Source organism: Mustela nigripes, chromosome 6 (assembly GCF_022355385.1).
Source record: "Mustela nigripes isolate SB6536 chromosome 6, MUSNIG.SB6536, whole genome shotgun sequence".
In the NCBI taxonomy this organism is placed as follows: domain Eukaryota; kingdom Metazoa; phylum Chordata; class Mammalia; order Carnivora; family Mustelidae; genus Mustela; species Mustela nigripes.
Window position 1 is genome coordinate 20,818,190 of NC_081562.1, and position 25,763 is coordinate 20,843,952.

The following is a 25,763-nucleotide window of genomic DNA, read 5'->3' on the forward strand; positions in this document are numbered from 1 at the left end:
GCGTCAGGCTCCCTGCTTGGTGGGGAACCTGCCTCTCCTTCTCCCTCTGCTGCTCCCCCTGCTTCTGTTCTCTGTCAAATAAATAAGTAAAATCTTCAAAAAAAAAAAAAAATTCTATTCCTTAAATGAGGAAACTGTGGTTCTGGGAGAGAGAAAGCAACTTAGTAAGAGAAACTAAATAACATATGGGAGCATGAGAATTCACTTAAGTCTGTCTCCAGAGCTTGTGCTCATTTGTACTCGACACTGCTTCTCACCATGATGCTCAATCATCCCTTGTTTTACCATGAGAGTAACAAAACGCATTATTTCCTTAGCAGTTTACCTGGATGGACAATCTGATTAGTTTTTTTGGTTTTTTTTTTTTTAACTTTGTAATGAAGTGTAACAAACTAAAGGAAAAGTATACATAGATAAGCACACATGTTAAAAAAAAACAAATGGGTTTTGGTCAGATGTAGAAAAAGAACACTGGCAGCACCCCATAAGCTTCCTGACCCCTTCTAGTTACTTCCCACCCTCTTATCCTACAAGTAAACACTAGCCTGACTTCTGGCAGTGTCATTTTGACTATTTTTATACTTTATATAAATGGAATCATTTGGTAGATCTTCTTTGTCTGGTTTCACTTGCTCAGCATTCTGTTTGGGAGATTCATCCATATGAATGTAGTTGGTTACATATAGTTGAATGTAGTTGGTTCAGAAGAATTAACACAGTGGGCCTGGACTGCTATCTTTGAAAAGGCCTGCTTGTGAGGTTGACTGTTGGCTGGTGTCCAGGAACTCAGATTTTAGGAGTTCCCACCATTAACTAATGAAAGTGGCTCACTAAGTTGTACAAAGACCATTTTACACTAGCTTTCCTTCTGGAAGTCTGGAATTTGGGTACATGTCAGGCAGACAGAGCTACAACACTTCACATATACTATCACAACACATTATCAGGGAGAGTAAATATATTGAGATGACTCTGGAAACCTGCAGCTGGTTTCCTCCAGAGTGCTCCAGCCTTCTTCCTTTGCTGATTTTGCTTTATACCCTTTCACCATAAAAAAATATCATAGCCATGAATACAACTGTAGGTTGAGGCCTGTGACTCCTTCTACTGAATCACTGAATCTGGAGGTGGTCTTTGGAACATTGACCAACACAAGCTGTATTATGTCTTGATTGCTACTTAGTATTTCCTGTAAATACTAACACTGTATGTTAACTATACCGGAATTAAAATGAAAAACACATCATTAACAACAAAAAAACAAATACCTAAATCAGAGAGCATTTTGAAGTCTACCTATACTAGTCTCAATTTATCTCTCTCCCATTACTTCCCTATTGTATTATAGGTATCTCTCAGTCAAACTGGATTATTCATTTCCTATAGCAGATAGACTCTAAACTCGTTCCCAATTATCTCCTCATTCTGCCGCTCAGGGCTTTGTGTAACTCCCTGTTTTTGAGAGTAAGTAGGAGCTGGGACTTGCTGGTAACCAACAGAATTCAGCGAAGGTAATGGATGTCATTTCCTTGATCACACTATAGGATGTTGTAACTTCCATCTTTTTAGCAGATTCTCTTTCCCACTTTGATGAAACAAGCTGCCATGCTGGAAGGCCCATGAAGCAAAGAACTAACAGGTCATCTAGCTAATAGCTAGGAACTGAGGCCCTCAGTCCAACAGCTTAAAAGGAACTAAATCCTGCCAAAAACTATGTAAGCAGGTTAGAAGCAGAGCCTTCTTTCCCCCAACTGAGCCTTCAGATAAGACCCCAGGCTTTGACTGTAAGCACTGTGAAAACTCTGAGCAGAGAATTCACGCCTTGGCTTGACTGACCCACAGAAATGATGAAATAACCATCTAGTGTATGGTGATTTGTTATATAACAGATAATAACAGATATACACCCCAGACACATTACTTTGATTTTTTTCTTTGATCAGCTTCCCAGCCCCAAATCTGAAGTAGTCCAAAATCCAACATATCTTTCTAAGTTCTAGTTAGAGAGGCCTACATACTGCTTACTTTGAATCCACAAACTTTCTTTATTGAATTCTTTGGCATATTTTTTCTTGTTTTAGCCACATTTAAATGTAATATATTTATATATTTAATGCCAAGAAAACAGTAAGCTGGATAAACTGAATAAAGCACAAAACTATTCTTACCTGATTAAGATTAAGATTATTTTCAATACTCAGGGGAATCAGATGAGGCAATACTTTTCCAGCCAACTGCTCTTTGGTGATTCCCAGCTTCTTATGAGTGAAAGTACATTTGTAAATACCTGACAGAAAAGAATGAGACAAATTTCATAGTTCAATACCACAAGTTAAGAGAATTTAGGAAAATACTGTATCTACATGAAATATCTTGATAATTAATATAATTACACATTTCTCCTTGTCAGTGTCTAGAAGGATGTTCTTACATATGGATCAGAATGATTTCAGCTTTATCACCAGTTTAGATTTAAACAGCATAACATATTTATCCTGAATTCTTTTGGCTTAAGAGCACATTTAATGTCAGAATAACATTAAAAGCCTATTATACCACAGGAGTAAGGTTACAGAATGATCCTCTATCCTGAAATTACCTGAATATATAGTTCAGACTTCTCACTCAAGCTTGAGACATCTATTTCACAAGTGAGTAAGGATAGGTCTTATACCTTTATTCACTTCTTCAACTAATCAGACTTAACATGCTTGAAATTTTAATAATTTAATTCAACTCCACACAATCCTTCCCTACAGTCTCACCTATTTACTCAAAAACTTTAAGACCCTGCTTATTACACTTATTCTACAAAGCCTTCATTTGGTAAACTGAGCACATTTGTTTCTCATTCTCTAAATGCTTTTGTTGTGTTTTGTATATAATCCATACCCTCAGAACACACCATATCCTATAATTTTGCTGTTAATGTACACTTCACTTATATACTCAAAGAGTGACTTTATCGAACACCTACTAAATGTTTATTCACTAGGTACTTATTTGCTGTGCTCATGACTTCTGCCTTCCCATTTTATCACTGATTTCCCATAAGACTCCCATAATGATGCATTTTATCCTCATTTGGTAGATGAAGTAACTTTTCAAAGTCACTGCGGGAACTGACACAACCAGGACTGGAGCTAGAGATCTTTCCACTGTGCCAAAGTCCTCAAGAAAACAAATTTCTTTGAGCGGAGAAGTTTCATACCATATCCCATGCCTACACAGGTCCACAATAAATTATTTGCTAACCATTCCTACAAATATTTACTGAGGACTTTCTGTAGACCAGGCACAACAGTAGTTGTTAAAAATACACAGCTGAATAATTTGATTTTTCTTCAAAATTAACAAACTTTAAATTTAGTAAAATGTAAACTCGTTCATGTTTTTGTGATTCTACAATTATGTCTGTTTCCATGAGTATAGTAGCACCTCAGAATTTCCAGACTATAACTGATAGTAAATAATTTCTATTGTCAAAGCTATAACTATAGTGAACAATTTCAGAGTTTCTTGACAGAGTAATTTGTCATTATGCTAATGGAACAGAATATGCTGTAAGGCTAATATGCTTCATAAACCCATCACTTAATAGTGAAACATACTGGCTAAGATTTGAACATATATAAATCAAAAACCAGCTCTACCATTTATCAGTTGTATTACCTTGGATAACTTATTTAAACTCTGGACCTCAATTTCCTTACCATAAAACAGAAAGAACAGTACCTATCTGACTGGAATTTGGAGAGGACAAAATGAGATAATGCAGAAAAAATATTCAGCATAGCGCCTAATACAAACTGGGTACCAAGTAACCATCAAGTATTACTATTAAGACTGGTATCAGCATTTTAAGCAGCTTTGTTTGCCTTTCTTATTTGATATCATTTCACAGAGAAAACTACATATGATCATGATATTTGTGAAGCTAGGATTTCCAAATGTCTAATTCTTTTGTAAATGTCAAGGAAGACCACGGTTCTTGCTAAAATTAACAAAAAGGAAACTGATATCATGGTATTTATCCCACCATTCCTCAATTACTGAATGCAATATACCTGAAAAAGGATACAAAGGTTTTGTAATTTGGAAGATTCATTTGCATGACTATAAAACAATAAAGTAGCATCAAATAACATTAAGTTTTCAGCTACCTAAAATTCCCATGAGGACTGCGGGTTCCTTGGATGGAATTTGTTGTAAGAAGGGCAGGATATCATCAAGTACAAACCACTTATCCAAGTATTCCAAAATCTTTCCTAAGCACACTAATGAATTTACACGAACCTATTAAAAGAGGTAAATTGCATTAGTCATTTAAAGTCTTTGCAATCTAGAACAAAACGGTTAACTCTAAATTTAATCTTCATATAGATATATTAAAATCTCAAGAATAAAAGTAGGTTTAAAAGCTCTCCTTCTTTAATAATATAGGAAATCCACATTATTTACTAACTCCCCTGGACTTGTTTCAGTAAGAATTTATGATTGCTTTACCAGGACACTAGTTAGCTAAAAGCAAGAAATTACTTCAATTTTTGTATCCTTCTAAATAAAGTGATTAGGATTTGAGAAGCTTTACTATATATGTGTTTACTAACAATAAGTCTTTGGGGACATCTGAATTATGAAAAGGACTACATTCTCCTAGCTTCCAGTACTTTCCTCTAACTCAAGGTTAATTCATTCTTAACTCAAATATTTCAACATCACGTAAAAACTATTTATATTTTACCCTACATAAAGTTTTCTATTTCTAATATATCTTTAACACCAATAACTAGAACCTGATACTTAGTACTTTTATCAAAATTCTATCTATATTTGTGTGGCAACTTTGATAAGCATGTCACACCCTATTTTTTTAGCTTGAGAATGTTAAGATAGAATACCTTCAGAAAAAAGGCAAAGCAAAAAAATACAGCACACTGTTACATACAAAAAATTGATGGTTGCCAAATGGAAGGTGGGTAGAGGGCTGGGTGAAATAAAGGGGATTAAGAGTATACTTATCATGATAAGCCCTGAGGAAGGTATAGAATTGTTCAATTATTATATTATACACCTGATACTAATATAACATGATATGTTAATTATATTTCAATTTTTAAAAAAAGAATATTTTGGTCAGGATCCTATCAATAGAACTGGAGAAAAATTTTTTAAATTTTTAAAAAACACACTAAGAAAAAGCAGAAAATAATTTAGTTGGTTAAAAAAAAGCACCATATTTCTATAAGAAAGATAGAAAAATTTTTCTGAAAAGAAGATATAATTTTTTTCTGAAATTCGAACATAAAGTATATATATATTAAAAAAAGATATATATATATTAATAATATATATATTAAAAAAGATACCTAATTAATTTGCTTTTAGAATCAGTGTTATAAAAGGAATTGCTACATTTTTTATATGTGTGTATATGTGTGTCAAGAGAAGCTAGAAATACTAGTTTAATTTTATTTTTATTTTTAATATAAAATATTAGTCATGTAAGTCATGAAGAAATAGAACTCTTGGAGCATCTTACCTACCTCTGTGTAGAATTTATTTCTCTTTATTTTCAGGAAACAGTATTAAATACAATTCTAACTCAAAACTCATGTTCCACTAATTTCCCAGTTAGAATTCTTTAACCTTAGAGGTCTACGTATATGAATGAAATTCAGAATTCAGATTTGCTCCTCTGAAGACACGAGCACTGTATGTGTATAAAATGCAAATCCATTCCAGAGTTACTGTTCTAAATACATTCATTATAATTCTTTGTAATCATGTCTTTAATGGCTCAGTTGGCTTCTTAAAAAGAGATATAAACATTCCCAGGCATTAATACAGACCATTTAAGTATCAGTGCCTCCCATCTCACCCTGCATACTTCGAACTAAACCAGAACATGTACTTTTACAAAATGTATGCTAAAATAAATCCACGCTGCCATAAAATACAGTGTGCCTTATATGATTTTCATTTTCTTTTTTTTTCTAAAGATTTTATTTTTTATTTTACTTTGAGTAATCTCTACACCCAATGTGGGGCTTAAACTTACAAGTCCCAAGATCAAGAGTCACATGCTCTACAACCAAGCCAACCAGGAGCCTACAGATTTTTAAAGGACATGTTGAAAATGAAATTTTTAGCTGAATATTACTACCATCTATTTTAAAAATTCAATCATAAAATTTAGAAAATTTCAGAGAAAAGAAGTGAATTTCAAATCTTTTTAATATTTATGAAGAAAAAGACTCAGAGGGGTAAGTTAACTTGCCCAATGGCGCAGGACAGTTAGTAGTAGAGTCAATAAAAACTCGGGTTTTTTTACTTCATTTCATACTGTTCATCTTGGTAAACAATGATTTTTTTTCCATTTTGATGTTGCTTTCCATCTCAGTGCTTTTTATACCAAATATATAAATAAACATATAAATAAAACCCATGACCTAAAATGGATTGGATCACTATAAGGTAAAATCATGTCATTTAAATCAGCTTAAGCTACAAATGCTTGTATTTATTTAAATTTACATTTTACCTAATAAAGATGGAAGAGGTCTCCAAAGAACTATACTTACAAATTTAATAACATGACCATTAGCAAACATTAATATAAAGAACTGATCAGATGAACGAAGGACATCTCTCCATCTTTTCTAAAGCTGCTATTTGAAGAGAATATTCAACGTTACTTCCATAAAGAACTATCTGTGGGATCAATTCTTATGATCTACTGTTAGAGAAAAGGTTGGGAATAAATATTTCTCCCAATACGAGATAATGAGAACTGTTATTTACTGCTATTTACATCCTTGACTACCAACAGTGTTATAATTCTGAATTCAAAGGAATCAGCTGCCTTTGGCCTAGATTCTTGAGTACACTACCCCCCCACCTTGTGTTCTTATTAATGTATTTTACTGTACCCTCATTTTTTTTGTAAAGTAGGCAAGTAAGTGGTAGGTACAAAAATATAGATAACTAAAAGTAAAGGCAGTTTATGAAAGGAAGTTGTTCAAAAGTTTTTAGACTTTAACAACAAGTTAAACTCATGATTATTTTAAAACTACCAACAAAATTGTGAATTAAAGCATAAAAGTCTTAAGAAAGAAAAATTACTCAAATCTTCTCTTGAAGCACTAAAATTAAAGGACAGGAATAAGGCCAGGGATATAATACTACAAAATCATGTATGAGGGAAAACTACAGCTATTGATCACTTTTATAGGACTGTATGCAGGGCACCTATAGCCAAGATGAAATATATAAACAAACTATAAAAGGGTTATTTAACAATAAGAAAATAATTTAAAACAATGAGAAGTTAAAGAAAAGCAAAAATTAATATGTAATTACTTACAGCAAGGGAAGACGTTTGCAGACATGCATTTTTAATTCTTGGTATCAAAGCATTTTTCATGGATGGATAGTCTATAAGATTTGCAAAGGTTGGAATGATGTTTAAACAGAGTTCCTATTAAGAAAATACATGGATTCAATCTTAGGAAAGATTCTCTTGACTTTTCTCCCACATATTAAAGAATGTTTTACATTTGCATGGCTAATTTGTCACACAGTTTGAAAAAAACTTTTATGTATATTTTATCATTTGCTCCTTTCAACAATTATTTGAAAGCAGAATATTTATCACTAGTTTTCAATTTCACAGATGAAAAAACGGACTCAAAAGACCTTCCTCAAAATCATACAAGGTCATATGACCTAGCATATGGTAACAACATTCCTTGGTCTCATAACCTAAATTTCTTTCCCTCACAACACAATTCATCATTTATTATTTAAGAATAGGAACACCTAAGTTTTGCTTTCTTTCACAATGAGGGAAAATCAAGTACAAAGGGACATCAAACTATTTGTCTTAAATAAGGGATTTCTTAGCTATTACATAAACCCTTACGACAGAATATGAACATTCTACTTAATATATTTTAAAAGATTGTTTAGTAATACTAGGGAGAAAATGCAGTAAGATACTATCACATAATCCCAACTTTTAAAATGTGCAGGTACACGTGTCTGTCTATAAGCTCAGGGAAAAAGACATAAGGACAGATCTGGAAATGTTAAGTCTGGGCATCTCTGAGAGAGGATTTTAATTTTCTTTATATTTTTAAGTACTTCCAAATTCTGAAACTTCCAAATTCTGAAGTATAACTCATAGAAACAGGAAAAGGTTATTTAAAACATTGTTAACTAATGCTGGCCATAATGTAAATGATTTTAACTGGGAACTCTGAATGAGGCTAACAGAGGAAAAGGGGCAATGACTAAGGAAAAGGGAACTAAATGAGTTAAAGAAAAGAAAAAGAAATGGCTTGAAAACTAACTGGCTGAAGAACATACATCTCAGATACCTTAAAAGGGCAGAATGATCCTTGTAGCAAAGCACAGAAGGGATTACTGAAGAAAATGGAGGCATAAATGTGTATCAGGGAAGAAGTTAAACAAATCTGTTATACTTAAAGACATTCATTTGTAGCTAGAAAATAGAAATGAATTAACCACTAAGAATCTGTTATCAGAATAATGGCCACATATTTTATTTGCTTTATTCCCAGATTTCTAAAAGACATATATGAGTTATATGTTTATATCCACTCAGATGCTTATATCCACTCAGAACTATAATAAATAAGTGGGTGACGTACCTCGAGGATAAGAAGTACAAGCTACATTCAAGGGGCCATTTTCTACAGATGGGAGAATAGCTCGTGGGATACTGTACTCCCGTTACCAGAGGGTGCCTCCATAGGGAAGGTCAGCCTTTAATTCAAGAGAGTGAGCATGCATACACATTGTAGTGTGTAACCTAGCAGTAAGTTACAAAGAGGCAAATCTTAAATTATGTCTAAATCATATAGGTGAAGGAGGGGAGGAAGAGCTTTTCCTGAAGAGGAAATACAGTGAAGAATCTAAAAACAGGAGATTGAAACAACCCAAAACTCAAGGAAATACAGTGAAGAATCTAAGAACAGGAAACTGAAACAACCCAAAACTCAAGGAAATCATTAACTCATTCTCAGGAACTTCTGCCTCTTAGTTATACTTTATAACTGGTAGTGAAAAGGGAAGAATAAGCATAGCTTCTATGTTTAATTTTAAAGCTAAAAATGTTTTAAGTTGGTTTACATACATATTTCTGTTCATGCCTCTAAGCATCCTAACTTTTGTAAACCATCTTCTACTTTTCCAGGTATTTTTCTAAACTCTTTAGCTTCTTAAATATTTTTAATCAAACTTCACTTTAAAATATCACTCCAAAAACGAATTTCGGAAGTTACTTTCCAGTGTTCTATCTGCATGAAACTTCAAAAGATTTTTGTTTCTTGCTCTTGCTCTAATACTCTCCCAAAACTTAAACAGTCTTTTAACTTTATCAGACTCTACCAAGCAATGCTCATACTAATTAATTGGACAGGTAACTAAAGATTTATATAGAATGATACAAGAAATGCTGGTTTGTAAAATTCAGCAAAGTTGCACAGGTCAATCTGAATTAAATGTTAACTACTTCAATAAATATTCATTGACTAATAATTACTGGCTAAATCAAGTCCCTTAGGAAGAAAAATGGGCTTTCATGTCACTCAACTTTTCTTCTCCTTCCTAATCTCAGTGACTATAAAACCAGTTTGGTACACAGGGCCTGTGGAAATGTTTTAAGAAGCTATAATTCACAACTCCTTTGGAAAGGGCTAAAAAGTAGAAGTAAGTACACCCTCCCCAATTGTCCCCTGTCATTTGGACAAAGGCAGCAAATCCTCACCTTTAAGAAGTATGACCTTATAAGGACAAAATTTAACATCAACTTCACAACTTTGAATAAACAAATGAACTTAGACAAAGACTGAAATGAGCCAAAAACGTAACCTCATACATGTGGGATTAGGTTCACATCACTTATTTTTAAGTAATCTCTACACCCAATGAGGCTCAAACTCAACCCTGTTATCAAAAGTCACATGCTCTACTGACGAGCCAGCCAGGCACCCCCAATATTAGGTTCACATAAGGAAAAAGAAGGTTTTGGTCAGTAACTTCTAAATATTAAAATTTTAGGGATGCCTGGGTGGTTCAGTTAGTTATGGTTCTGCCTTGGGCTCAGGTCATGATCCCAGGATCCTGGGGTTGAGTCGCACTCTGGGCTCCTTGTGGAGCGCCTGCTTCTCCCTCTGCCTGCCTCTCCCTCTGCCTGCCACTCCCCAAGCTTGTGCTCTCTCTCTCTATTCTGACATATAAATAAATAAAATCTTTTAAAAAAAATTAAAATTATGTTTTTCTTTACTAGAATTTCTATACTGGTAAATAAACTTTAAATATAAAACCATTAAGCAGTGCAATGATCTTAATATAAGTACTTATTTTTTCCAAAGTAAAAAAATCAAAAAAATAAATTACACTTTTAACAGTGATCCAAAAATTTTTTCCAGACAGTTCTGTAGAACCAAACTTTATAGCAAAGCTAAAGAACTAAAAGTTTGGCACAGAACACAATATTTTAACATCACCTTTGTGACAAACAAGCATGACTACAAATGTGTTAGGAATGGTCACACTAAATTACTGCCTGGTTTTCTATCTACTTGCTCCATAAATTAACTTCAATGTAGAAGGAACACTTAGAAGACTGAGTTATCAACCATGAAAGAAAATTATGAGTATGGGAGTACCTATTTAATATTTTCATAAGAAAAAGGCACATGTATCTTTGACATTTTTATTCCTATGTTAGTTACTCATTCAGGAAGAAGATATACTGACCCAAATGACAATAAATCAAATTTTCCAGAATAGAACATCTTTCATTGTATTTCATTAATACAGGCATTTGTCAATTGATTCTTTAAACTAGTTGGGAGCAGATACATTTTAGTAATAGTACACAATCCAATTCAATGGATTAATATATATCACTACTGAGTTTTACAGAAAAGATTTTACAACTCAACCCCAAAATGTACTTCTTTCTTTTGCTTTAAGAACAAAACAAAAAATAAATCAAAATCATTATTAAAGAAAAAAATCAAATATTATACCTGGATCTGAATGGAAGGAGCCTCTAGTGCTCTGTAAACCATTGGTAGGACACTGTTCTTTATCTCATCAGGAGGAGTTTTGGTTAGTAGCAAATCCATTTTTTGTAAGAAAATTAACAAAATCTATGTAAGAAAAGAGGAACAATGTATTAAAGTCTAGAATCTTTAAAAGATTTCACTTATGACAAAATTTAAAATATCTTCAAAAAAGTAAGTTCTACATTTTGACACTCACCATGTTGCTAGCCTGAAGGCATGGAAGACAAAAACATACAAATCAAGTTTCTTACATTTCCAGAAGCACACTATTTAATATCTGCTCTCAGTATAAATATTTAAATGAAGACTAATTTCCTAACTCTCACACACCTTCAATAATACATCACTCACCCATAACTACCACTATCTGGAATCTACTTAATTGGAAAAAAAAAAAAAAAAAGCCTGAAAACAGCAAAGTCAAATATCCCAAAGCAGTAAATTCACTTGGTTTCTAAGTTTAAGAGTAGAAGAAAAGGTACAGAAATGAAAGAGACTCCATTCCCCTATGATCCTTTGTTGTGTTTCTTAAATTCCACATATGAGTGAAACCATATAATAACTTCATTTAAATGACTTATTTTGCTTAGCACAATACCCTCCAGTTCCATCCATGTCACTGCAAATGGTAAAATTTCATCTTTTTGATGGCCAAGTAGTTTTCCACTACACACACACACACACACACACACACACACACACACACCCATTCATCTGTTGACAGATATCTGTGCTCTTTCCATAGTTTGGCTATTATGGACATTGCTGCTATAAACACTGGAGTGCAGGCGCCCCTTCGGATCATGTTTGTATCCTTCAGGTAAATACCTAGTAGTGCAATTGTTGGGTCATAGAGTAGTTCTATTTTTAACTTTTTGAGGACCTCCATACTGTTTTCCCGAGTGGCTATACTAGCCTGCATTCCCACCAACAGTGTAGGAGGGTTCTCAGAGAGGGAGACAAACTCTAAGAGACTATTAACTCTAGGAAACAAACTGAGGGTTGCTGGAGGGGAGGTGGGTAGGGGAATGGGGTAACTGGGTGATGTGCATTGAAGAGGGAATTTGATGGAAGGAGCACTAGGTGTTATGTGCAACTGATGAATAACTGAACTCTACATCTTAAACTAAGGATATACTATATGTTAATTAATAGAACTTAAATAAGATTTTTTTTAAGAATTGAAAGAGACTGTCGTGAAAATTTCTAGAAAGAACATTTTCAATTGTCCCAGATCATTTTCTCACCTAGCTACAACACATACCTACAATTATAAGGAACAAACTGTCCCTTCTATTCATGCAGAATACTGAGTGAACATGTGGCTCCATCACTTTGCCTCCTAACATCTTGACCATGTTTGGGAAACTCTGTTTCAAAGCCTATAGTTCCCTTACCTGCCCTTTCCTAGCCACAGGAACTCTTGCCTTACCACCACAGACTTCCTTTTGTTCCTCTCCTTTCAAAGAAAGAACCACGAAGAGCCTGTCATAAAACCATTATAACAAGTAGTTGATGGTTTACTAATACGCTACTGCCATGTAGTGGCTGAAACATGTAATAATATTTACTATGTACCTAGAAATTTCATTTAATCTCAACAACCCTTCTTGTTTTAGAAATGAGCAAACAGAGGCTTTAAGAGAGTAATGACTTGTCCAAATCGTGCTCCTAGTAAAGATGAAGATCAGGTTCAAACCCAGTCTTAAACCTAAGACTACCTTGATTCTCACAAATAAGTATTACACTAGAGTCTACATCAGAAACTAATTACATTTTCGCTTACAATACACACACATATTATTTCTCTGGTGCTGTAATCACTTCCCCTCTTCTGGTGAAACTATTTATTACCAGGAAAATAAAAGAGAAACAACTGGCATAAACTACCTACAAATTAAAGACCCTAAATAACAAAACAAACAAAAAAAGCAAATAGACGAAAGTGCAGGAGAAAAAGGAATAGTCTTCCCAAACCTGTAACTTTTAGTAAGGCCAATAAGAATGGTATACCACATGCCAAATCTCATTACAATTTATTTTCTGAGATGGTAAATTATGGAGAGGCATACACACTTACTTGCAAAGTTTAATTACAATTTTAGGAATGGTTCACTTCAAATATATGCAAAATAGTTTCTGACTAATGGAAAAGAAGTCTCCAGCACTTACCTTAATTTTAAAAAAGCCACATATCCATTCCTTTCATTTTCAATGATAGTCATCATTGACTAACATCATTAAATAACAGCAGATAAATAGAAAAGAAAAGAGTATCTATAGACATACCTGGATTGGCTCCTGCTGTTTAAAGACAGGGCCAAGTTCAGGTAGAATTAATTTGACATATTCTTCTTTGGTGCATTCTTCGGCAATCAGTAGGACATTAGGCAAAACAAAAGGTACCATGTCAGGGTTTACAAATTCTGAAGTCAAACAAGGCAAAATTCTCTGCACAATGACACGCTGAAAGGCAAAAATGTTTTCATAGAACTAAATTTAACTTCACATCTTTAGTATTAATATTGAAGTTACAGTCTTAAACCTCCAGTCCCTTTGAGGAAGATGACCATATAATTTATGGTTGAAACTGGGACATTGTTGAGAGTAAAATGGGGTGCTCCGACTAACTATGTCAGCACAAAAGAAATAACTTGGGAATGTTACAGATAAAAGGGGACATATGGTCACCACTCCTTTACGAAAACTTCTCTCATTAGTCTTCACTAGTATGTCTCTCCTCTTCATTACTTATGATTCATACCAAACATTTAAACACTGTTCTGTATTGTTAACTCTATCTACACATACTCTGAGTCTTGGAGAGCAAGAATATTTTGATTCCTTTTTTTTTTTATCTACATAGCATCTAAGTAAAGGGCTAGACCAACAGTGCATAATCAATGAGTATCTGACAGATTAAACACTGGAGATATTTTTGTAACCAGGAATCACCAGATTTCCAACCACAGACTTCTAAGGCATTCACCAACATTTTTTATACTAGAATACACTCATGATATAATAAGTCAGAAAAGGTAACTTAAAGGCATAGGAGAGGCTAGTGACAATACAGATGTACCGCTTAATTGCTGGTGAGGCACTGATCTCCACAATGACAGCTTATGGACTTCTCTTCTGACATTTAATGTCCAGGTACTATCTTTGCATAGGTAGTACTCTGCTAATTTTCTTATCTATCTAATTTATTACATTATTTTGGGGCCCTGAGAAAAAGGTCCACTAAACTTTCAGGTTCAGTCTGCAGCCTTCCATAGTCATTTATGCACCTAAAGCAAAAATTACATTTATTTCTCTGGAAGAGTTACTATAGTAAATCCTGATTATAATAAAAAGTGATCAACAACAAACCTTGGGCAGTTTTGGGAGGACTTTTGGCAGTCCTTTGAAAAACTGTGATTTCTGAAGATTATCTCTTTGGAATAAGGTATCAAAATACTGCAGTGTTACTGCACCAACATCATCAAAGAAGGGAATCTAAAAACAGGAAATAAAATTATTTTGATAACTATTAAAGTATTTCTCAAACCTGAAACTGCTATAATATAGTAAAACAAATATTCAAAAACATTTAGCAAAATGCTAAAGATCACTTAATAATTCTAATTATAAAAATAAAAATAAGGAAGTAATAACCAAATTGCCTCTCAACTTTAAATTCTCAGTCACTACTTGTAAGTTAGCTGGGCAGTAACATTTTCTTTACCTAACTAGTAAATACTGAAAGATTAAGTAAAATATCTTGAAGGCATAAAGAGTACTATTCCTCTATTAAAATCCATAGTTACATGAATAGATTAGAGGCTCATAAATTCTTGTGTCCCAAATTTCTATACCTAGATGACTGTTAAGACTCTGATTATTTGAAATCTTAATTTTATTTATATCAGAGCAGTTATACACCTAAATTATTTAACTGCTTAAAATTAAAAGAAGTTGAATATTTAACATTCTCAAAGATAAAGATGCTATCTGGGGACTCTATCTGGCTAAATCTTGCTTTAGAAGCACTTAATTTACTTTAACTCATTGTCCCCCTACCTGAGGCACGAATTCATGTGTACTCACCTTTGTCATTTGATCTGCATCTGGTCTTACAGTTGGAGTGACATTTAAGAGTAGTTTTACATGTTCACGGACTTCCTCAGGTATATTTGAAAGTGAACTAGATCCTAAACGACTCAACTATTTAAAAGAGTGATAATATTAAATATGAATATAAAATACGCAAGAACATAATACATTTATAGTCAATAGTCAATAGTCTATTTTTAAAAACTTTTTGAAATTCACTCAAAAATATGTTACAGTGAACAAACTGCTAATTCTGTGGCAAGATAACCAAAACACTTATCCTCAATACCTGAAATTGTTTATATATACTGAAACAAATGCCCAGCATTTTAGATCATATTTTAGTAGTAAATAAAAGCCACAATTAAAGCTGTGGTATCAAACATTAATCCTCATTATTTACAAAATTACTTTTGTTAAGCTGATTTTATGTAAACTTAAAATATGAGACATCATCTTAGAGAATTTTCTGAACTTGTTTTTTTAAATCAAAGAAACATTTAATACTTTCAATGCAAGCAATTATATATATATATATATATATATATATATATATATATGTATACATATATATTATGGCAAATTACCTGATCCAACTGCCTACTAAAACTCTTGTAAATATCTTGCTTGTTAACTTCAAATATGGGTTTCCCTTTATTAAATACAGCATACATGACAGTTCCTAGTGAGTACATATCACTGGCTGCTTCACAGCTCACAGAAAGTATGTATTCAGGAGCCAAATATTCAGGATTTGGAAGACACAATGATGGTAAATTCGGGTCCCATTCTTTACAAGGAAACTTAGGCTATAAGAAGACAGAAAAAAGATTATATAGATTAAATATTTCAAATTAAACCAAAAAACACTATCAAGCAGTAGCAACCTAGTTTTAACTTCATATTCAGTCATGGAAGTAAAAATATCATCACCACCTTCAATCTTAAAATTTTCAAATTCTCAAATCTGGAAAGGGCACTAAACAAATTAGTGAATAAGAACTCTTGCAACCTGGGTGTCTGGGTGGCTCAGTAAATTGAGCGTCTGACTCTTGATTTCGGCTCAGGTCGTGATCTCAGGGTCCTGAGATCAAGCCCTGCAAATGGAGCCTCTTGGGACTGATTCTCTTCCTCTGCCTTTGCCCCTCTGCTCACCCACTATCTCTCAAAATAAATAATTTTTTTTTTATAAAAAGAACTCTTGAAACCTTCGGATTATTGGAGTTCTCTCCCAGAAGACAAATTATCACCATAAGATTCAGTATGAATATGAAAAGGTATAGCCTATGTTTTATGATACATAGGCTTCAAGTTTTATGGACCCGGATTATTATTTGAAACCTTGTTCTTTCACTAACTAGCTGTGTGATTTAGTTAACAGGTTCAAAAGGTTGTTGTAAAATTAAACAAATGTACAGAAAAAAATGGACCTAACACAGTATCCGACCCATTCTATACCAAACCAATACTAATTCTTTCTCCTTCCCTTAAAAGTTATTTACTTAAATTACAAATCTATTTTAAGATCAAATCATGGTGCCTTTAACTACATACATATATTAAAAACTAGAAATATTGCATTATTTTCCCAAGTATAAATAGCCAGAGATATCATAATCACTATATAATAGGTGCTTTAGAACCAGAGAGAACAGGTTCAAATTCTACCTCTACCACTTAACCACCTGCCTATACTTAGGTACATTATTTTATTCTATGAGCCTAACTTACCCATCTATATTATTCCCGTATCTCATGGATTGTGGTGAGGATTAAATAAGTAAATACATTTAAAAGTGCTTTGTTAGAAAAGTACTTCAGTAAGGGGCGCCTGGGTGGCTCAGTGGGTTAAGCCGCTGCCTTTGGCTCAGGTCATGATCTCAGGGTCCTGGGATCGAGTCCCGCATCGGGCTCTCTGCTCAGCAGGGAGCCTGCTTCCTCCTCTCTCTCTCTGCCTGACTCTCTGCCTACTTGTGATCTCTCTCTGTCAAATAAATAAATAAAATCTTTAAAAAAAAAAAAGAAAAGAAAAGAAAAGTACTTCAGTAAATGTTAGTTCTTTACATTAAAAAGTGCTTTGTTAGAAAAGTACTTCAGTAAATGTTAGTTCTTATTATCACTGCTACTGTAGTTATCATGCTCCCTAAAGATTCTGTGGTCCAATGTTGGGAAAACACTGCTAGAGATTCACTTTGTTAGTGTATTTGATATCAGGAGGGAAAAAGCCTACTTAACCCAATAGTTCTCAAATTTGTTTAACTCTAGCATCCTTTAATCAAGTAATACTACTGTGGAATTAACTAGCTAAAGAATACTGTTAGGTAAAATGAACATTAGAAATTTTCCGTAAGGGGCGCCTGGGTGGCTCAGTGGGTTAAGCCGCTGCCTTCGGCTCAGGTAATGATCTCAGGGTTCTGGGATCGAGTCCCATATTGGGCTCTCTGGTAGGCAGGGAGCCTGCTTTCCTCTCTCTCTCTCTGCCTGCCTCTCTACCCACTTGTGATCTCTATCTGTCAAATAAATAAATAAAATCTTCAAAAAAAAAAAAAGAAATTTTCTGTAAGGCTGCACATTTAAACATACATTGTACCAGGTAGCCTATTTCGACACATTTATCAGACTTGCAAATTCTCTAGTCCATTCCGGATGCATCACAAATTTCCACAGCCTTAAAAATATTAGAAGACTAAGGCCCCTGGGTGGCTCAATCAGTAGAGCATGCAACTCTTGATCTCAGTGTTGTGAGTCTGACCCCCACCTTGACTGTAGAGATTACTTAAAATCTTAAAAAAAAAAAAAAAAAAATTAAAAGACTTAAAACCTTCATTACCTCTTGCTCAGAAGGATTGGTTGATGATAAACAAAAATCAAAGCCCATTATCTTCCAGGCTCCACTTTTATTCAAAATTATATTTTCAGGTGTAATATTTCCATGGACCATTTTCACACTGCTATGTAAAAATGACAATCCTTCAGAAACCTGTAATTGGGGGGAAAAAAGACTTTTACATTAAATAAAACTCCTTTCAATTACAATAATAAAGTGTCTCTAAAATCATAATTGCTGCTTCTTACAATAAAAGATTTTTTTATATGTCAGGGAAAAATTAAATTTCATCATAAATGCAAAAGAGTAGATATTCTCAGTTGCTACAAGGATCTAAGCTTTAGTGGGAAAAACCCAGTTATAAAACCAAAATACAATTCTTTATTAAAGTTTCTTTCCAAAGCCAGATAAGCAAAATCAAAGATACTTTAAAACCATTTTTCTATCCAAATTTATTTAGTCTCTGTGTTTGAAATGTGAAGGCATCTCAGTTCCCAAGTTACAGACAGTAAATATCAAGGGACTCCTTGTCACACTCTTGCCACTATTGTTCAACATAGTACTAGAAGGCCAGCGTCAGCAATCAGACAAAAAAAAGAGAAAGAAATAAAAGGTATTCAAATTGGCAAAGAAGTCAAATTCTCTCTTTGCAGATGACACGATACTTTATGTGGAAAACCCAAAAGACTCTGCCCCCAAATTACTAGAACTCATAAAGCAATTCAGTAATGTGGCAGGATACAAAATCAATGCACAGAAATCAGTTGCTTCCTTATACACGAACAATGAAAATGGAGAAAGGGAAATTAAAGAATCGATTCCATTTACAATAGCATCAAAAAACAAAAGATAGCTTGGAATAAACCTAATCAAAGATGTAAAGGATCTATATTCTAGACTTTAGAGAACACTTACAAAAGAAACTGAAGATGACACAAAAAGATGGAAAAATATTCCACACTCATGAATTAGAATACGCATTGTTAAAATGTCTATGCTACCCAGAGCAATCTATATTTTCAACACCATGCTGATCAAAATACCAATGATAGTTTTCAAAAAGCTGGAACAAACAATCCTAAAATTTGTATGGAACCAGAAAAGACCAAGTCGCCAAGGAAATGTTGAAAAAGAAAAATCTGGGGGCAACACGTTGCCTGATTTCAAGCTCTATTACAAAACCGTAATCACCAAGACAGTATATACTGGCCCAAAACAGACACACAGATCAGTTAAACAGAATAGAGAACCCAGAAGTGGATCCTCAACTCTGTGGTCAACTAATCTTTGACAAAGCAGGAAAGAATATCCAATGGAGAAAAGACAATCTCTTCAACAAATGATGCTGGGAAAATTGGACAGTCATATGCAGAGAATGAAACTGAACCATTTCCTTACACCATACACAAAAATAGACTCTGAATGAACAGAAGACCTAAATGTGTGATAGGGATCCATCAAAATCCTAGAGGACAAAACCTTGCTGACCTCGGCCACAGCAATTTCCTACTAGACTCGTCTCCAAAGGCAACAGAAACAAAGGCAAAAATGAACTTTTGGGACTTCATCAAGATGAAAAGCTTCTGTACCGCAAAGGAAACCATCAACAAAACAGAGGCAACCCACAGAATGAGAGAAGATATTTGCAAATGACACTAGAAATAAAGGGCTGGTATCAAAGTTCTATAAAGACCTTCTCAAACTTAACAACCAAAAAAACAAATAATCAAGCCAAAGTTTATTGTATGTGAAATTTCTTGTATGTTAATTAACAGCTTAACAAAGCTGTTGAAAAACAATAGATAAAATTATCTCTGTCCGCAATGGAACTAAGAATCTACTGTATAAATTTACTCTATAGACCTGAAGATATTTTGGTAGGCAGGGAAAAGAAAATCAGAAAAAGTGGACAGAGGGCACTGGGTGGCTCAGTGAGTTAAAGCCTCTGCCTTCAGCTCAGGTCATGATCTCAAGGTCCTGGGATAGAGGCCACACTGGGCTCTCTGCTCAGTGAGGAGGCTGCTCCACCCCTGCTCCCCACACCTCTCCCTGCCCTCTCTCTGCCTGCCTCTCTGCCTACTTGTGATCTCTGTCTGTCAAATAAATTAAAAAAAAAAAAAATCTTAAAGAAAAAAAAGAGAGAAAAAGTGGACATATATGAAAAGTCTAACAAGATCTCTTGATACCTATTAAATAACTTCCTTAAAGATGTAATTTTTATTTTTTATTAAATACATTAGTATTTCAACTTAATATTTTATTTATGAAATGCATTCACTCAAAGAACTCGAAAGGGAACCAACCCATCAACCAGTAGGTACCCTTCTACAAAGGTTATCAATGTTATGTTTCAAAAATTTAAAATATAATTTAAACCTAACAATAAACTGTAGAAAAACTGCAGAGCATAGAAATAATTTTTAAATTATTGAGAGGATCCAAAGGTTTACATAAAACAGTTGATACTGCTAATAAGTTTTAAACAGCCAAAAACAATTTTGAAGGATAAAACTCTTTTCACGTGGTAAATAAAAATACATACCTGTAGCAAACCATATTTAGTTTCTACATCATAAAGGTTATAATCCTTAATGTCTGGAGGTACAGGGGAAGGTAGATTTTCCCAGTTACCTAAAACATTGGCTAAGCTGGCAAAAACCGGTTCTGTACAAAACGCTAAGCAATCCCTGTTTTAAAAAAGAAAAAGAGTTATTTACCATCATTTTTTTCCACATTATCAAAATCAAATATACATAAAATATTCATAGTCAACAAAAAGGTAGACTTAGATTTGTTTTCAGCATCAATGTAACATTTAAACCACCATTTTCAGAATGTACTCAAGGGAACCTACAGATTTCCCAGACCCCTCTAGAGAGCAAGAGGAGACAGAAAGAGGCACAGAGCACAGCACTAGGTCCCCTGCAACTACTTCAATCAGAGCAGTTTTGCTTTACCCTTTTTTATATATAATTTTAAAAGGTGTCACAGCTTTTATATTTTTAAATTACTGCTCTTTGATGTGTAAGAATATTGAGAAATTCAGAAAATGTTAGATCCCAACACTGAGTAGGCTTTACTCATAAAGAGCTCAGGCTCTGAAAAACTCCCAAAGTCCCAGCATCACTACTCCCTGACTAGGTGAGTCGGACACCTTAACTCTGAGCCTCACTTTGCCCATTTGTAAAATGGTGATAAAAAACCACCCTGAAGGGTAACTGTGAACATCAAAGGAGATAATGAAGGTAAGGTACACAGCAGAGTCACTAGCATGGAAACTTAATAAATCTTTACTGCTGCTATTATTATTACCAAGTGTTTGAGATTCAAGTCTTAACATTTTATGCTCTGGGCTTATTTAGGCTCTGGCAATGAACGACATACAAGGTACTGTGGTAACAAAGCTAGGCCAACACTCTGCACCTGGACTGTAACTGTTTAATGGCAAGTATACCTTTTGCTGTTTCATCTGTCCACCACCTTGAACCCAGTTTTCAAATGAAAGCAGATGCAGAAGCTGAATACACATGAAAGATTAAGACAGAGCTGCTTAGGCTGAGGGAGAGTTATTACACCTGCTCAGTCATCAACAAAGGTGCTACCTTGTTCTTTACTCCCTCACCAAGCTCATAAACACAGTGGACAACCAGGTTTCCATTTGCTGAACTGTACTGGAGGAAAACTGATCAAATACTCTGCAGTTTTTTCTACAGTACTCTGTAATTCCCAAGACTCATGTATTTGAGCTACTCCTATTTTTTTCCTCTCTGTACTTATCCCAGCATCATCCTTGGCCACATCACTATCCATATTATTACTCCCCCAGCTGGAAGCCCTCTTATCTTTCATGAATATTCACTCCCATCACCATTACAGTCACATACCAAAGGGCTATATCCTCCTCTCAAGAACCACTTCCCCAACCGCAGCTACTTACTAGCCATTATCCTCCACCCCTTTACTACCTCCACCAAATCTAGCTCCCCAACACCTTTATTAACAAAATAGCAAGTATTCAGTCCTGACCATATGTATTTAATTCCTTCTTCTCCCAACTATCACAATAAACATCACTCTAATTATCCTTTGCCAAGCAAACCCCTACTAACCCTGTAATAACCACTATAAGTTTTTTTTTTACTCTCTTGCTTATGTCATAAGCACAAGGAAAGAATAGAAAGTCCATGCCTTTTTAAATTCACAGTGTTAAGTCACATAGTTTATTTTAACCTTGCTCTTTTTTTCAACATTCCAGAGCATTCCTTTATAGTCCTCTTCCTAGCTCCTCATTCCATGGCCCCCCCTTTACCCACTACTTACCTATTATCCACTTTCTACTTATAAAAAGCATAAAGTTCATCTAACATGAATGACCTCATTTCCCTAAACTTCACCTCAGCATATTAGTGATTAAACTATCATCCTCTAATTTCCTTTGAGTTCCTCCTCTGGGACTTTATTCACATAATGAAGTCTTCTCTGCTAGTCTCCTTGGTATCTATTTTCTAGCCTCCAAACCACCATCCTACTACTGATACTATTAAGATCAGTAACAACCTCTCACTAGTCAAATGTAATGAACTCTTCTCGGTCCTTATTTTCTTTTTCCTTAGTGGTCCTCAGTGTTAGTGGGTCCCTTCTCCTCCTTTAGCTTCCATGCATTCAGCTGCCTATTCTCCACCTTGCTGGTTTCTTTCCGACTCTTCTTTTCCCTCTACATTTCAAGTTCTTCTGCAGTACTCTGTTCTTTCGACTCATGCTCTTGCAAAACTCTTATTTTCATGGTTTTGATTATTGCCTCCATGTTACCCTCAATACGCATCACCAACTCTGACCTTTCAGAGTAGATGGATGACTTTACTACAGCACAATTCTTTTGGAGAATTCCAGTGTTATTTCTACCTTATTAACTCATTAAAAACTGGAAGTCATTTTTTCCTTCCCTATAGTTGTCCTACTTCTATTCATTTTATAAGTTTACAACTTAATAATGAAAATGCCTTAAAGTAATATTTGAATTGTCTCTCTTAATGATTGCCAATAAATCCCTAGTTCTATAATATTTAAATTACTATAAAAGAAGTTGTAGGGACAGCTTCTCCCCTCAAGAGACTTGAAAAGTAATAAGGAAATATAAGACACATTGATACAAGTTAAAATAACAAAGATGGGTAGGATTCTGATAGGTGACATTGTAGACACTGAAAGAAAACACTGCAGAGGAAACAGCATTGTTTGAAAAGCTCAGAACAAGTATAGCAAACAAAACGTATCCACTTTGGGGCAGAGTTCACAATAATGAATGTTACAGAAGAGTCAACAACTATACTCTTCTTTTGGGTTTATTCATGAAAAGAAGAACAATAAACATATTAACATCATAAAAGATTTATGGTCATATTTCTGAGTAGGAACACCATGGTATACTAGAATAAAAAAAAATGGGCTCAGAAATCAAGGTGCCATAACTATGTGACTTAAGAACATCCTTAGTTCTCCCATGTAATTGTGAGAACTGAGTTAATGAAATGAGTTAAGCAAATGTAAAGTATTTAATACAGTTTTCACAGTAAATTTTTTTTTCTTTTAGGTTGAAAGAAAGTAACTTGTGCTCTTGGGGGAGAAGGTAAGTGACAGCGGGTTACTGAAGATTTCAAAATATACAGAAATCCGATATATAAGAAGATAAAAGCATCCTGGCTGAAGGAAAATTCTAAGAATTTTTCACTGCCAGTATGCTCCACAGACAGAACTGAAACATACAATTATTAAATATTTGTTCAACAAGTCTTTTATGTAAGTCTTTATAAAAACTTACCTGGATTCTTCTAAAGGATGCTGGACAGTAAGAAGTCGAGGGTGTCGTAGTCGAGTTAACTGCTGGACTCCTCGTTTTAGAGAATCAATGATTTGATCCTTTTCAAATTTTTGATATTTGTCAATCAGCTTTTTATCAAAGACAAAAACAGCCACTTCCTAATGAAAGAATTGTGCATCTAATTTTAATCAAAATATACAAGAGTAAGAAAAAAAATTTTTTTTAAGATTTTATTTATTTACTTGACAGAGAGAGATCACAAGTAGGCAGAGAGGCAGGCAGAGAGAGAGAGGAGGAAGCAGGCTCCCCGCTGAGCAGAGAGCCTGATGCAGGGCTAGATCCCAGGACCCTGAGATCACAACCCAAGCCGAAGGCAGCGGCTTAAACCACTGAGCAACCCAGGCGCCCCAAGAGTAAGAAAATTTTATTCAAGTGTCACAATAATCTACCACTACAATCTAATCTGTCATGGAAATTATAGCACCATTGTAATACTTTTCTGATATCAAAAAGTTGGTTTCTTCATGATTAGTAAATCTAAATATTTTTAAAAGTATGAGACCTGGAGCCCTATCTAAGGAGAACATAGGAAAATCTCCGTCTTTGAACTCTGATACACACAAGGTGTATGTAATGTGCCGTACCCTGTGTAGCAATCTTACTAACCAGAATTCAAAAAAAGTTAAAATGTTTAAAAATTCAAAATGTTATTCATAATGATAATGCTGGATAACCTGATAACCCTACCCTACAAAATCCTGAATCATTTTTTGAACGAAAAGTTGGCACATATCACTTGTGTCAAGGAGTGCCTATTTATACAAAAGCCCATGTTGTAAGCAACTTCTACATATGAATAACCTATACTCACTCTTTCCTTCCAGCCTGTCCCTCTCTTATTATGGGCAGTAACTAGTAATGAATGGTCCCAGTAACAGAAGCTGCTCTCCCAGTGTTCTCTCTCTAAGAATCATTCACACTTACTTATCAAAGCACACATCCTCCTTACTCTCTACTTCCTTTCATTTTCTCTGTTACCCAAGGAAAAATAGTTCCTGTCCAGTTACCCAATCTAAATAAATCAATCAAAAAATAGCTGCATTGATAGTTGATGTATGTGGAACACATCAGTGATGCTAGATTTCCATCATCGATGGAAAGAAAAATGATAAAGCTGGAAGCAAAATTTACAAAGAATCAATGCTAACCTTTCAAACTTCCTTGAAAGATTTTGAATGACTTTTTATGAAAGTATGAATTTTATAAAAGTATGTTTCAAAAGCCTCTAATTCAAACCTACTACTACTCAACTATCAATATCCAAGACAGTATTTTTCCACTTTCTCATTCTCTTATTATTTCTGTACTACATTAGGATTGTTTTTCACAAGTTAGTCTGGCTACCTAATTACCTAACAGAGATTCACTGCAGAATCCCAAACCAATACATTTCTCAAACACAACCTGTTTGAAGTTGGAGCTCCTTATATGTATATAAGTAAGTTAAGGATTTTAGAGGATTAAGTCTCTGAAAAGTGAAAGATAACAAAGAGACTAGATAATAACTCAACTTGAACATCCCATTTCCAAATCACTTGTAAAATTTTAAGGAATCATTTCATTCCTCATAGCAATCCTACAAGATAAGTTATGACCTTAATACAGAGATGAGGATCCTGTGGAAAAGGTATATGTATTATCTAAAATCCCACAACTGGTGAGATCAAGATTCAAATACAATCATTTTAACTCTGAGGACCACAGGCTTAGCCAATACCCATGCTGTCTCCCCAGAAATAATACAGGGACAATAAATACAGAGGACCCCAGTAAAACATAATATATGTCTTCAGGAAAATAATCATTGAGAGATTTAAATAACATCCATGTATAAATATATCATCTCAGCTGTTTTTTTTTT

The 25,763-nt window shown here is 34.3% G+C and overlaps 1 protein-coding gene across 3 annotated transcripts in view; it reads right to left on the reverse strand.

Annotated features, from left to right (window-relative positions):
* Positions 1 to 25,763, reverse strand: part of SCYL2 (SCY1 like pseudokinase 2) — a 59,614-nt gene that overhangs the window by 9,785 nt on the left and 24,066 nt on the right. For 2 of the 3 annotated variants that reach the window (XM_059402270.1, XM_059402269.1), the window contains exons 3-14: positions 23,843 to 24,000; positions 20,567 to 20,711; positions 18,028 to 18,177; positions 15,785 to 16,006; positions 15,192 to 15,308; positions 14,475 to 14,600; positions 13,392 to 13,568; positions 11,299 to 11,310; positions 11,064 to 11,186; positions 7,367 to 7,480; positions 4,164 to 4,296; positions 2,169 to 2,287 (exon numbers count right to left, since the gene is read on the reverse strand). In XM_059402270.1, the coding sequence (XP_059258253.1) occupies positions 2,169 to 2,287; positions 4,164 to 4,296; positions 7,367 to 7,480; positions 11,064 to 11,186; positions 11,299 to 11,310; positions 13,392 to 13,568; positions 14,475 to 14,600; positions 15,192 to 15,308; positions 15,785 to 16,006; positions 18,028 to 18,177; positions 20,567 to 20,711; positions 23,843 to 24,000 (1,596 nt within the window). The remainder of the gene's footprint in view (positions 1 to 2,168; positions 2,288 to 4,163; positions 4,297 to 7,366; positions 7,481 to 11,063; positions 11,187 to 11,298; positions 11,311 to 13,391; positions 13,569 to 14,474; positions 14,601 to 15,191; positions 15,309 to 15,784; positions 16,007 to 18,027; positions 18,178 to 20,566; positions 20,712 to 23,842; positions 24,001 to 25,763) is intronic. The other variant, XM_059402271.1, reaches the window with a different exon arrangement.